The 15,146-nt window shown below is 43.1% G+C and overlaps 1 protein-coding gene across 8 annotated transcripts in view; it reads left to right on the top strand.

The window, feature by feature from the left end:
• Positions 1-15,146, top strand: part of CADPS (calcium dependent secretion activator) — a 506,306-nt gene that overhangs the window by 451,247 nt on the left and 39,913 nt on the right. For all 8 annotated transcript variants that reach the window (XM_062200191.1, XM_062200192.1, XM_062200188.1 and 5 more), the window contains 2 exons: positions 6,248-6,280; positions 12,650-12,757. In XM_062200191.1, the coding sequence (XP_062056175.1) occupies positions 6,248-6,280; positions 12,650-12,757 (141 nt within the window). The remainder of the gene's footprint in view (positions 1-6,247; positions 6,281-12,649; positions 12,758-15,146) is intronic.

The following is a 15,146-nucleotide window of genomic DNA, read 5'->3' as shown; positions in this document are numbered from 1 at the left end:
GTCTACACACGCTAAGTCAGGTGGAGGGGCGAGGTAATTAGCTGGGACATTCAGGGCCGGAGAAACCGTTTTGGACCTTCTGCCCTGACTGTGTCAGCGTGGATAATTATTCAAATCCCTCATCCACTGTTCCTGCAGAAACCATTTTAGGCTGTGTCTACACACATACACACGCACAAGACTTAAATATGATGGGTCAATAACAGTGGCTCCATAGATTTTTGTAAAAGCTGAATAATAGGCCACTTAGAGCATGGGAAGTTCCAAGCTATAACTTAGCTCTGTGACTTCAAGCCAAGTTGCTTCATCTCTCTTAGTCTCAATTTCTTCAGCTATAAAATGGGATCATTAATAGAATCTTTCTTAAAAGGTGGTTGGGAAGGTAACCCATTGCCAGACAAGTAAGCTCTCAAGAAGGATTACTTCTTGTTACTGGTTGTTGATTAGAGTGACTCACTCAGCGCTTGGAGAGACTGCGCCTTTAGATATCAGCTAAGAGGGAAGGCAGGAAGCATGGGACAGAGGCCTTCAGCCTCCAGCCCCTGGTGTGGTACCCTCTCTGTAGGAAGTGTTTCAGGCATGTGACAACATGAACACGTTCCCTACCCTAGCCCACCAGTCATTTCTTGACATTCATCCCGATTCTGTGTTCTGGAACTACATTCCTTCTACACGGGAGCTCCTTGATGAACTATATGAAGATTGTAGCTTTCTCTCCATTAACTCTTCCTTTTCTAGGCAAGATGCCTTCTCTTTTGCTTCCCTTGTAGAATATTCTTCTTGACATCTCTTTGTCCTGCTCATCAGTATCGTTTCTAAAGTTCAAAGGCCAGAGCCAAAAATGATACACCACATGTCTCTACATAATAACAGAACCAAATTTACCCTGAGTTCTTTTTTCGTGTTATTGTAAAATGGGAGGAAGATCAGTAAGACTAAGTACAATGCAACCTTTGTCAGACAGAAACTCAAACTCAGTGAAATAAAGGCTGGTGTATATAGGAGAGAGGATGGGTTTCATTCATGATAGAATGTGCCCCATCTTTACAAACTGACTTGAAAAGAGTAGATTGACAGGTTCTCTTCTCCAGATTGGAACTGCATGGTAGTGATTAGTGGGAGAGTATGCACATACAAAGATTCATCAATTTCACCGTAGCAAAGAATAGCTACTGACTGCCAAGCATCAACTTTACAGAGCCAAGGAGGAAATTTCTGGTGGAGAAGAGTTCTTTTGCCCACACCTGCTGTGACCACTGATGCTTGGATTTGTTGCAGTGTTGCACCAGCATGGAGGGACTAGAAGTTCTAAAGGAGAAATTTAGTCTCAGACGGTCATGTGGGAATACTGGCTTCTCTGCCTCTGGATGAGATCTTTGGCAAATAAATTTCTTAAATTCTATGGGTTTTAGTTTTCTGCACTGTAAGTGGATATAATTAATAGCCTTCATGTCACAGGGTGGCTTAAAGTAGCAGATATTGATATACATGTTTTTACAAAATAAAAAATATCTAAATTTTACATGAGTGCCAGTGTTGTGGCACAGTGGATTAAATTACCACTTGGGATGCTAGAATCCCAAATTGGAAGACTTCTTCAAGTTCAAGCTGCTCCAGTGACAGGGATTCCTGCTAAAGTACCACAAAGGTGGCAGAAGATGGCCCAAGTACTTTGGTGCCACCCACCCATGTGGGAGACCAGGGTAGAGTTTCTGCTTCCTGGCTTCAGCCTGGCCCAGACCTGGCTATTGCTGCCATTTGGGGAGTGAACCAGCAAGTGAAAGATATCTCTATCTTAGGCCAGCGCCGTGGCTCAACAGGCTAATCCTCCACCTAGCGGCGCTGGCACACCGGGGTTCTAGTCCCGGTTGGGGCGCTGGATTTTGTCCCAGTTGCCCCTTTTCCAGGCCAGCTCTCTGCTATGGCCCGGGAAGACAGTGGAGGATGGCCCAAGTGCTTGGGCCCTGCACCCACACAGGAGACCAGGAGAAGCACCTGGCTCCTGCCTTTGGATCAGTGCGGTGCGCTGGCCGCAGCGCGGCAGCCATTGGAGGGTGAACCAACAGCAAAGGAAGACCTTTCTCTCTGTCTCTCTCTCTCACTGTCCACTCTGCCTGTCAAAAATAAAAAAAATTAAAAAATAAAAAGATATCTCTACCTTTTCCTGTCTCTCTCTCTTGCTCTGCATTTCAAAGAAATATTTTCAAAATACATAAATCATTTTTAACTGTGTTAATGTATTTATTTTTTCATGAAATATTACATTTAGGATATCATTTTAAATGTTTTAAATATATTAAAAGCCATATGGGATAGCTTCAAGTACTGAAAAGGCTATACAATAGCATATTCTTAGCTACCATTCATTTTATTTATTTGTTTTTTTAACTTTTATTAAGTAAATATAAATTTCCAAAGTACAGCTTATGGATTACAATGGCTTTTCCCCCCCATAACTTCCCTCCCACCCAAAACCCTTCCAACTCCCACTCCCTCTCCCCTTCCATTCACATCAAGATTCATTTTCAATTATCTTTATATACAGAAGATCAGTTTAGTATATATTAAGTAAAGATTTAAACAGTTTACCCTCACATAGCAACACAAAGTGAAAAATACTGTTTCAGTACTAGTTATAGCATTAAATCACATTGCACAACACATTAAGGACAGAGATCCTACATGAGGAGTAAGTGCTCAGTGACTCCTGTTGTTGACTTAACAATTTGACACTCTTGTTTATGGTGTCAGTAATCTCCCTAGGCTCTTGTCATGAGTTGCCAAGGCTATGGAAGCTTTTTGAGTTCACCAACTCTGATCTTATTTAGACAAGGTCATAGTCAAAGTAGAAGTTCTCTCCTCCCTTCAGAGAAAGGTACCTCCTTCTTTGATGGTCCATTCTTTCCACTGGGATATCACTCACAGAGATTTTTCATTTAGGTTTTTTTTTTTTCCCAGAGTGTCTTGGCTTTCCATGCCTAAAATACTCTCATGGGCTCTTCAGCCAGATCTGGGTGCCTTAAGGGCTGAATCTGAGGCCAGAGTGCTGTTTAGGACATCTGCCATTCTATGAGTCTGCTGTGTATCGCGCTTCCCATGTTGGATCGTTCTCTCCCTTTTTGATTCTATCAGTTAGTATTTGCAGACACTAGTCTTGCTTATTTGATCCCTTTGACTCTTAGACCTATCAGTATGATCAATTGTGGACTGAAATTGATCACTTTGACTAGTTAGATGGCATTGGTACATGCCACCTTGATGAGATTGAATTGGAATCCCCTGGAACATTTCTAACTCTACCATTTGGACCAAGTCAGCTTGAGCATGTCCCAAATTGTACATCTCCTCGGCCCTTGTCCTGACTGTTGATGTACAACTTAATACTTTATCCCTTTAAGTATTTTTTTTGTTCTACTTAATACTATTGGTTGAACTCTGTAATTAACACACAATTATTCTTAGGTGTTTAAATTTAACTGAAAAGTGATCTCTGTTAAATATAAGAGTGAGAATAAAAGAGGGAGGAGATGTACATAAATAAATTTTATATATACTTGTTATTGGGGGAGATATGAAAAAAAGCAAGTCCCCTTCTTTACTGAACTGATTTTTAGAGCAGGAATGGAGAAGAAAGATTTCAGGTTGGGAATCAGTTAACAGAAATGGTAATCGTGCAAACTGTGGAAAGCCTTCATCAAGTCTGTTCCAGGGCCAAGCAGGCAGTCAGCTTTCTATCCAACCTTGCTGGTTTTCATATTAACCAATGCCGTCATTTCTCAATCTGGTCTTCTGCCTGTCTACTTCTCAATTATCTGGAAGTCAAAACTACTCACTAGCATATTCTGTCATGCTCTTTCTCCTTCACTTTACAAATTTTCAAGTTCTGTATCTTTTTTTCTTTTCTTTAAAGTTTTTTTTTATTGATTTGAAAGGCAGAGTTATAGAGAGATGGAGATGATAGAGATAGAGATAGACAGCGAGATAGACCTTATGTATGCTTTCTCCATATGGCCACAATGGCCAGGGCTGGGCCAGATGGTGCCAAGAGTCTATAACTCCATCCAGATCTCCTACATGGTAGCAGGGGTCCAAGTACTTGGGCCGTCTTCTCCTGCTTTCTCAGGCACATTAACAGGAAGCCAGTTTGAAAGTGGAGCACACAGGATCAAAACCCATGCTCTGACATGGGATGCTGGTGTCACAGGCAGTGGCTTAGCCTACTATGCCACAACACTGGCCCCTCAAGGTCCATTTCTAAGCCAAGTTTCAGGGGAGTCAACAGGTTGACAGCTTTGCCCTCATGACAGTCTGTGGGAGGCAAACATCTCACAAAGTATGACTGAATTGCAGTTGCACTCAGCACTGCAAAGGGGAGAATCTGTGACAGGAGAATCCAGGAATCCTGATGCCAAAAGATAGAAAGTGACATCCTCTCAATCACTAATCACTACTCAAGCCAAGAGCCAGAGGGAGACTACCTGAGGTGAAAACAGACATCCTAACTGTCTGGTGTGCATTGCAGTCTTCATAGCTTCCCCTACAACAGGAAACCCTCTCTGCCCACCAGTGTATTCTGTTCAGTACCTAGAGGCACATGTGTGACCTGAGTCAAAAAGAAGCACATAGGGGCCGGTGCCGTGGCTCAATAGGCTAATCCTCTGCCTTGCAGCGCCGGCACACCGGGTTCTAGTCCCAGTCGGGGCGCTGGATTCTGTCCCGGTTGCCCCTCTTCAAGGCCATCTCTCTGCTGTGGCCATGGAGTGCAGTGGAGGATGGCCCAAGTGCTTGGGCCCTGCACCCCATGGGAGACCAGGATAAACACCTGGCTCCTGCCTTCGGATCAGCGTGGTGCGCCAGCCACAGCGCGCCAGCCGCGGCGGCCATTGGAGGGTGAACCAACGACAAAGGAAGACCTTTCTCTCTGTCTCTCTCTCTCTCACTGTCCACTCTGCCTGTCAAAAAAAAAGAAGAAGAAGAAGAAGAAGTACATAGGACAGCAAGCGTATTCCCATATGGTTTTCTCCTCAATACCACCTGTTTGGTAACTTTTCACAGTACCCAGAGCTCACCCGGATTTGTTGCTTAACTGATGATTTGCTCTATGTTACCACATCCAAACTTGATGTTCATTCACCCCGACATCAACCCACTGAAATGGGTTCTGTTGGGGTCTCCGTTTTGCAGATGAGACAGCTGAAGCTTAGAGAGAGGGAATGACTTGCTGAAGTTCCCGCAGCTTGTGCGTGGTAGAGCTGGTGTTCAAATCCCAAGTCGGACTCTGAACCCTGTGCTTAGATTTTACATGGTGCTACTACATTCCCACCCAAAAAACTGATAGTAAATTTTACAATCACTATGTGCCCTTCCTGTCTGAGGTTTTTTGTGCCAAAAACAAGACAGCGTTGAAAGGCTCTGTACTCCCACCAACAGGCATCCATCTTCGTTTGAAGATTGGGGGAATCCACCCAACATACCCCTTCTTTTTAAGTTCCAAGTTGATAAACACCAAGAACTGAGGGATTCCACTAGATCAACCTGCAGCTAATTCACACATAGACCTAAGCACAAGAAGTGTCAGTAGGGGACGGGTGTCATAGAGCAGAAAGTGAAGCTGCTGCTTGGGACACCCACATCCCAGATCAGAGCTGGTTCAACTCCTGGCTACTCTGCTTCTGATCCAACTCCCTGGTAATGTGTCCTGGGAAGGCAGCAGATGATGTCTCAAGAGCTTGGGTCCCTGCCACCAATGTGGAAGACCTGGATGGCTCAGCCCTGGCCACTGCGGAGTGAACCAACAGATGGAAGACTCTCTCTCCTTCACTCTCTCTCTGCCTTTCAAGTATGTGAAAATAAATAAGCATTTTTTTTTAAATCTCAGTGGTCTTAGGCTTTTCTAGAATCGCGAACCCTCCACTAAGCAGCCTGGTCTTAGCTAGAGTCATTTGTCTCCATTCTAAAACAGAAAAGAAGGTGCTAAACTCCCATACTTGTAGTAGGATATGAATGAGTAAGACTATACTCTCACATTCTCTCTCTGTCTCTCTTTCACACACACACAAACACGCACAAAGCAGTGGCTGTGGCCAGAAAAAATAGCAGACAGATTTTCTTTTTTAGTACCTTTTTGTTTTTCATGGCCATGCCCATGTGCAAGCATATTGTTTTAACTCTGACGGTGATACAGTATTGAGCTGTGAACAATGCAACATTAAACACAGCCTCACGTTCGTCCTCTTTTTCCCTCTAGGTGAAGGCAGCCTCCAAGTATGTGGATGTACCTGTGAGTATTTGAAAATTGGTTTTTGTTGTTTTGACTTTCGGATCTTTTTACGATTCGGGTTGTTTGTGTGTGTATTGCTTTCATGAAAATTTCAATGGTGCTGTTTTCATTAGTTGCTGCTAAACTATGTATTCCTGGCTTGGATCATGAGAAAGAGAGGAGCCAAGAGCATGTCATAGTAGAATCTTTTTCAGACAGAAGAGGATATTGTTGCTTTGGTCAGGAAGAAATGTTCTGTTTGAGGGTAAACTCCATTAAGTTCCCTTTTCTGTTCTTGTGCTTGGTCTCCTTGGTGTGGTTCGTTCAGTCTGCGTTCTGCCCACCTGCCCTCCCATATGCACGTCTTGGGAGCAGAGCCCTGAGCTAGAAATTGGCACAAGGGTGCCAGTGTTTTTTGAAAAAACAAATATATTGTGAATTTGTTCATTTTGGGGTCAATTCTGCAATTGTTTTCAGGAAACCTTACAAAACTGCTTATAATTAGTGTGGGCCTCATTAATGAAGAGAGCCCTCAGAGTTTTCAGATAAAGCCATCAAAGTTGCCCAAAATTTACATTTAAATTGAGGTTAAGTACTGCACATGAATGTTAACGTGTGGGATTACCTGTGATAAATCAGGATACACTTATGGACAGACTTTGTCTTGCCTATTAGCAAAATAAAATTGGAGAGATTTAAATATATTCCAATAAAGGGGGAAAGAAAATTATTCTGTTTCTCCATTTCTAACAAAAGAGGTGTGAGTCCATTATAAAATATTAAATTTAGGGAGCTTATCTCAATAGCCACCAAGGGTCTTGAACTGAACGTTTCTTATTCTGAACGTGGTTAAGTACCCTCCTTGTTCAAATACTTATTTGTTAAAATTTGTTTTTTTCTAAAAGGATTTATATTAACATTTAAATTCATTTCCCCAGGAAGCTAAGTGTGTAATGGTTTATTGGCTTATTTCTCAAAGGAAGACAAAATGGAAAATTGGAGTGAATTTAGCATTAGCATATATTTTGTTTGTTTAATGAAAGAATGTACAATCAATAATTATGCTTTGAATTTATATAATACTTCTCATCAAGGGACCTCTGATGCCTTCGTGTAGACAGATTTCATAATGGAAACTAGAAAAAGCTCACCAAACTGCAGCAAGGAGAGAAGTTAAGCATTTTACTTTCTCAAGCCCGAGTATAAACTTATCACTTCACAGGAAGCAAAATACTCCAATTCTCTGGCCCTGTTTCTCCATTTTACAAATGGAGATTATAACACCCAACTCATAGGTCTGTTGTGCAGATTAAATGACACAACACTCAGGAAGCACTGAGCACCATGCCTGGCCATCAGGAGCCATCCCTGCGTGGGAGAAGGGTGGTGGGGGTGTGAGGCCTACACTCTGGGCAGGGGCAGAAGAGGGCTTGGATATGCTGATGTTAGCCCCAGCCTCCCCTGGTCTGGACACTAAAATTTTAGCCTCTCAGTCCACTGATCTGGCAGGTCTGAAAGGAGAAGGGAGATTTCAACAGCAAGCAAGGCTTCAATGGGTAGCCCATGAACAAGGTCCAAATACCTGGAGAAATTTTATCCAGCACTCTAGCATCAGACTGAATTAGGCTGAACCACATAAGTGTTGTTTTGGAGAGGTCCAGAAAGTCAAATATGAGCAATTTCTTATTATTTCACCTAATAATTCCAGTTCATTGTAAAGATGAAGAGGAGGAATGGGCAGTACACATGAAAGGTGCCTCTGCAGGCGAATGGTCTTACTGATTACCTGCATGGCATTAGAAAACTTATTTGGCTATTAACACACAAAAATGAGTTAGCAGGAAATGCTACAGCACATCCCAAAACGTGAGACATTTATCACTAATGATATCCATTGTAATAATAATGACGACGAAGACGATGACTGCCATGGAATCTTACAAAGCCGTCACTGTGTGCACGGCTGTGCGCTAGGCAGTTTCCATGTAACCTTTACCGCAACCTCCTTTAAAGATGGGACGGAGGCACACAGAGAGGTCAGCCCAGGGTCCCAGGGCTGTAATGTGGCAGAGCTGAGCTTTAAGCCAACGTTCCTCAGCACTCTGCTATATCGCATGATGATTTCAATGACAGCATCTTCGTGTGGAGATTTGAACAATTATTTTGGTATTAGAAAAAAAGTGTGGGCCGGCGCCCTGGCTCACTAGGCTAATCCTCCGCCTGTGGCACCGGCACACCATGTTCTAGTCCCAGTTGGGGCGCCGGATTCTATCCCGGTTGCCCCTCTTCCAGGCCAGCTCTCTGCTGTGGCCCGGGAGTGCAGTGGAGGATGGCCCAAGTCCTTGGGCCCTGCACCTGCAGGGGGGACCAGGAGAAGCACCTGGCTCCTGGCTTCGGATCAGCACAGTGCGCCGGCTGTAGTGGCCATTGGGGGGAGAACCAACAGAAAAGGAAGACCTTTGTCTCTGTCTCTCTCTTTCAATGTCCACTCTGCCTGTCAAAAAAAAAAAAAGTGTGATTAGTTCACCAAACCTATGATTTCCCCAATTTCACCAATTAATGACATAGGACAAAGCTGCACTATAAAATGAAGTTGATTGGGATGGGCGTGCAGTGTAGCATTTAAAATGATCCCATCCCATCCCATCGTGGAAAACCTGAGTTTGATTCCTGGCTCTGCTCCTGACTCCAGCTTCCTGCTGATGCAGATCCTGGAACCCAGTGGTGATGGCCCAAGTGATTGGCTTCCTGCCCCTTACCATGGGAAACCTGGATTGAGTTCCCAGCTCAACCCCAGCTAGGGGCCGTTACTGTCATCTAGGGAGTCAACCAGCAGATGGGTGTTCACTCTCTGTCTGCCTACCTCTCAGATAAATGACTCAGTAAAAACTTTAAATAAAATAAAATTGATGAATGTATACTTTTAATAGAAATATCCTGATCGGAGCAAGCTAAGATTACAATGTCCTGTCTTAAGCTACAGAGGGGCCTATTCACAAGTTATCTGCTTGCACATGGATGGAGTTAACACTATTGGTATTTTTATATATGTGGCTAAATGCTTTCTAAAGTCTGTGTTTCGTTTTTTTAAGATGTATTTATTTCTTTGAAAGAGAGACAGGGAGAGAGAGAGAGAAAGGGGGAAGGGGAAAGAGAAAGGTCTTCCATCCACTGATTCACTCTCCGAATGGCCACAATGGCAGGGCTGGTCCAGACAAAACACAGGAGCCTTGAGCTCCATCTGGGCTGCCCATATGGGTAGCAGGTGCCCAAATACTTAGGCCATCATCTGATGTTTTCCCAGGCACATTCGCAGGGAGCTTCATAGAAAATGGAGGTGTTGGAACATGAGCTGTTGCTCTGGTATAAGATACTGGCAGATAATGGCATTGCAGGCAGCAGTTTGCATCATAGTGCCAGCCCCAAATTTACATTATATTGTATCAGTCTGTCCAAACCACACTTAAATAAACAATGTCATTGTGAGGTACTAAAACTCATCACCTGAAAGTTTATCTCACTCTGTATAGGTAGTGATGTAATCTGAAGCCTAATTTATCGAGTATATTTCTGCAGCTATAACTATAGGTTAACTTATTTGTCAACAGTTTTAAGTGTTTTGATTAGAAATCTACTTAAAATGAATTCTAAATCTTCCCTGCCTGTTGAAACAGACTTAATTGTGATTTAATTTTTTCTTGGTGACCCAGGATCAGTACTGTGACTAGCTCTTTGCCCAGTGACCACATAGCTTCTCCCAGGGCCTCCCTGGGTCTGGGGCTCCTTGCCCCTGCCCTCAGTAGTCCCAAACACCAGCCGTTGGTAAGTCTGTGTCCAGTGTTGCAGTTTGGCAGCCTCATCAGTCCTGCTCAGGGCATCGGGAAAGATGACGCTCTTATCAGTACACCTGTTTCTAATGGTTCCATTCTTCCCATTTCTGGTCCAGCGGGAGATGAAAACTTGCAGTTGTTGGAATGGGAATGAAGCTAATTTTGGAAGGAAGATGACCGGGAGTGGGAACCTAAGGACTCTATGATGATAAAACTATGCATTTTCACAAAGATATTTTATTATTTTTATTTTGATATGGGCTCCTCCGAGGTCCCTTTTTTTCTTGATTCAAAGTAGATTCTAAAGGTGGCAAAGGCTATGGCATGATATAATATTGTGAGTGCTAGAGAATCATAGTGGTCCATTTTGTAGTACAACTTATGGCTTTTCAGGGCATCTCATGTACATTATTTTAGTTCATGATCATAAGAGTTCTGGAAGGTAAGTAGGGAAGCTGTTAGTATTCCCATGTTACAGATGGCATAACTAAGACCCAGAGAAGCTTAAATGATTTGTACAAGTTCCAGTTTGTGAAGGATCCAGTAATAATCCATGCAGTGGGACTGAGAGCTTAAAAAAGGTGTGAGGGGGATTTCTTTATTCATTCGTAGATGTGGTCACTCAGCAAATACTTACTGAGCACCTGTTATGTGCTAGGCACATTCTAAGTGCTGGGGAAATAATAGAAAGTATGTCAAACAAAGTTCCTGTATTCATGGAGCTTATGTTCTTGTGAAAGAAGATTACAAATAAATACTTAATTGAATGTCAGCTATTGAAAAGTGCAGTGGAAAAACAATATGATGGAATCAAGGGATAGAGAACTGGGGACCTTGTTAACTACCTGGCTGAGATGAGCCACACTGATTCTTGGTTTTGTAATCAGTTTTCAACATGATGATTCCCTCTTGGGGGACAGTACACCTTAGTGGAAAGAGAAGGAATGGTGAAGATACACCTCATTGTCAATCACTGATTCAGTGTTATGGGCTACTAATAGGTCTGTTGAATTTGACTTTGGATCTTCTCTCTAAGATACTGCAAATACCCAGGAAAAGGCTGTCTGTACCACAGACATCAGTAGGGAAGGAATGGAAGCAATAGTAGTAAGTTTCTCAGGTCCTCCAGGAAAAGGTCCCCATCCCTAATGAGAATGCCTTTAGATGCACAAGACTGCCCAAGAGAGAGAAAGAGAAAGGGGCCAGGTTAGAGCTGATAGCTGTCGCTCGTACCTCATTGGAGAACCTCTCTTGTTCCGTATCATAAAACTGCAACAGTTAGAGGACCATCATGGAACCTGCTCAATCCATTCACTGAAAATTGCTTGAAAGTGTAACACTTGACTACTGTGGCTTTGGGCTGTCCTCATTGTTTTTCAAATTAATACCTTGTCATTGTTTCAGCAGGTGTTAAGAAATGTTACTAGCATCCCAGGGGCCAAGCATTGGCCCTTTGCTTGATAATTGTTTGCTTTGTATCAGGAAAAAAAAATACAGTCCTACTGTTTCCAAACCGTCCTCATTTTCACCCTGGAAATTACACAGAAGTGTTAACTAACTTCAATTTGCAGTGCCTGACAGTCACGTCTTGTAGAGAAATGATACTTTGTGATCTAAGGTAAATCACAGTAATGAAAACTCATCTTTTTAGTTATTAGCAAACATATGTATCTACTGTGGAAATTTAAGGGGTTTGTGGCAGCTATCCTAATGACCCATATTACAGTGTTTTAATAGGTTTCTTTGGAGATAACATTGATTGTGACATCTCAAGCCGTGTGCATTCTGAGGGTTTTTTTTTTTTCTTCCTTCTAATAAATCATTCCCTAACTACTGGATGAATCACCTGCTTACCTTTCCAGACAATCTAATTTATTTAAAAATTGAGTCTTCTCCCACTTCCCTTTGCCTTGGCTTTTTTCCTTTTCTTTTCTTTTCTTTTTCTTTTTTTTTTTTTAATCCTTGGGTTTTCAGGCTGTGCTGGAAAGTAAAAACAAATGTTTGAAGTGCTTGAATGTGTCCTCTGAGTAAACTAATTAGCAGGTGCTCACTGCACACCCTCGGGTTAAACTAACCCCCCAAAATAGGACTTGGGTAAGAAGATGTAATAGATTTACATACTATTTATTTACTTGGCACTTTTTCTATCTTTTTAAAGAGGAAAAAAGAGATAAGAAATACCTTTGTAGTGTATGAAAGTCAGACTTTGTGAGACAACGCGTTTGACTATTTTCCAATGGGGGGTTTCAATCCAAAGCAAAAACAGAGAATGTGGGTTATTCAGTGAAGATGTATCTACTAGATACATTTTCCAGGAAAAAATATTAACAGTAGGAAAATATCTGTAAAAATCCTACCATTCCAGCTTCCTTCTTAGCCAGACTAGGTCTCTGGAAAGAGTAGGAGGTTCTAATAGCTGTTTCTACCAGGCTGGGTTGTAGATAGATATTCTAGGGCTACAAGGGTGATCACTAAAAAGCAGTTTGGCAGGAGGAGGGTAGTCAAAATGATGAGTCCCCATCTGGAAATTGCACGTTCATGTTTTCCTATTTCTTTGCAGAAACCCGGCATGGACGTGGCCGATGCCTACGTGACTTTCGTCCGCCACTCTCAAGATGTCCTGCGTGATAAGGTCAATGAGGAGATGTATATAGAAAGGTTATTTGATGTAAGTAGATGCCTTCTCCTCCTTGGAGACCAAGGAGGAGACCCTCCAAAATGTGACAAAATAAGAGACAGGAGGATAAGTCACATTTTGAGAAAACGGATTGGTCCTGATTCAACAAAATCTTTCCCTCTCCCTTTGCCTTAGGCTCTTATCTGTCTTGTGTCTGTTCCGAACCCACTCCTGGTGTGGCAGTGTCTCAGTCCAGTCTGTGTGCTACGTGGGACTGCTGGGACTGCGCACAGCCTCTCGGCCAGCAGGCTCGTCCCCGCGCCGAATATGCGAGGCAGCTTTCTCTAACTGGCAAAGACCTTCCTTGCTCATGGTACCCCTCCTTGCAATCTGGCCTCACTCTGAGGAGATGTTCTCGTCAGGGAGGCTGAGGCAAAGTCTCTCTCCTGGGGGTGGAGCCTCCATGACGCCAGCTGTGGTGTGCAGATGTGCAGCAACTGTCGCATTGTTATCTCTTTAAAGACGTTTTCTTTTTTGGAAGACGAGAAATCCTTAGCCGTGGGTTTCGGCAGACATTTATGTAAGAGTTGCTCAAGCAGTTGCAGTTCCAAAGCGTGATGCCCCTGTGCACCCCCCCACCCACCTAGAAACCTAGGAGAAGAAGCAGGTGCACAAAGAGCCGGTGCATGGGGCTGCCAGACCCAGATGGAACTTCAGCAAAGGCAGGTTTCCAAGGGTTAATAGTTTTCAATGAATCTTATTTCCACTGTGACTACATCTGCACTGCAAAGCAAGCCACTGAGGCTAAAAGGAAAATAAGATGATTCTGCTTCCATTTCCAGTCGCCTGCCTCTTTCAGGCCAAAGCAGATGGGGTTACCTAATTTAGCCAGATATTTTGCTTCCGGTCCCCCCCCTTCCAATCCCCACCGAATTTGCCAGTGTAGACCTGGCCAGAGTGCATGGAAGCTGATGTTGTCCTGTCTCCTTGTGGCTCTCAGTGTGCAGCCTACTTCTGTCTCGTGAAAACGTGAGCTCCTCCTGTCCAGGTTTCCGTAGTTTTGGTGCCAGCCCGAACATTAATGTTTTGATCTACTCTGGGATCCGTGTTTCTATATTTTTTCTGTGATTGTGTTCAGCAATTTACATTGAGTTTTTGTGTGTGTGTGTTTTTGTTCCATAGCTAAGTGAGCTCATTGTTGGCATCGCTTTCGGATTCTGCAGCTTCTGACTTTTATTTGCTTTGTCTTCCAGCTCATTTGCTTTCCTCATGTGTTGAAAAGGCTCCTTTCTTTTTTTTTTTCCACTCCCTCTTTTTTTTTTTTCCTTTTCCAATCATCTCTTTTCTGTACTCAGTACCCCTCCCCCTTGCATCACCTTTCTTGGACGAAACCCTTTTTACTTTTTTAATTCCCACCCGTCCTCTCTCGGATTAAAATGGAACTTATCTCTCATGTCAAATGTTTTATCACATTCTATCAAGTGGCATGAATTAGAGTCAAATAATCTTCCTGTATACATCTTCTAGCATGGCCCACATCTACTCAGAATGCCTCATACATGCGTAAAGCCCGCTGGCCGGCGGGTCCTCCCCCTTCTCTGCATGCGCGCCTTTCTGGAAGTCCTGAGCCCAGAGTGTCTGGAGCACAATCACCCATCCAATAGGCATTGAAAACAGAGGCAGGCAGCACCCTCGGTCTGCAGCTAGGAGCGTGGAGACTCTGCCCATCTCCGCTGAGTTTAATTCCAAATCACAAATTTTCAACAAGCCTGTGGATTGTTCTTTTCAATGCCTAGGTTGCCTTTTTTTTTTTTTTTCCTTTGATCAGTATTTTCTGATTCTCAGTTTTGTGTGGCCCATGTATGCGTGCGTGTGTGTGTTCCCGTGTGAGTCTTGGTGCGAATGACCTTGTGTTCCCCGAAACTTACAAAACAGCTAGTACTGAATTGGGTGTTCATCTGCAGTTGAGCCTGTCACTTTATGGACAAATAATCCACCCTTCCTTCCTTTTTTTTTTTTTTTTTCATACTTAGAAGTACAAGATGGAATTTGTTTTTAAGAGAACCGTTGAAGGCAGCAATGCAGACTTTCTCTTCCGTGGCTCATTTGTGTGGCTAGCACAGATGGTAAAACTGGACTTGCCTAAGTATTGAGGAACACAGGCAAATGCAGGCTCTCCAGCATCTAATGTGAATTAGCAGCGAAAAGAAATATTACTACAAATACGTTTTTCAGGAAGCAGGTTATATTTAGGGTTATTAAAAAAATTCATGGTGTCCCTAGTTCCTTGTTAGATTCCGATGAACAGCTTGAAGTGACTTTGGCAATATCGGGGGCACCCCTACAACTGAGTTTCAGTTAGTTTGAATTTCCTCGTCCCGGTTTTGTTTTCACAATGGAGTCTTGGTTATAACCGCCCCCCCCACACACACATGGAATA

Source organism: Lepus europaeus, chromosome 9 (genome assembly GCF_033115175.1).
Source record: "Lepus europaeus isolate LE1 chromosome 9, mLepTim1.pri, whole genome shotgun sequence".
In the NCBI taxonomy this organism is placed as follows: Eukaryota; Metazoa; Chordata; class Mammalia; order Lagomorpha; family Leporidae; genus Lepus; species Lepus europaeus.
Note: the sequence above shows the minus strand (reverse complement) of the source record. Positions and strands in the feature narration are given on the sequence as shown.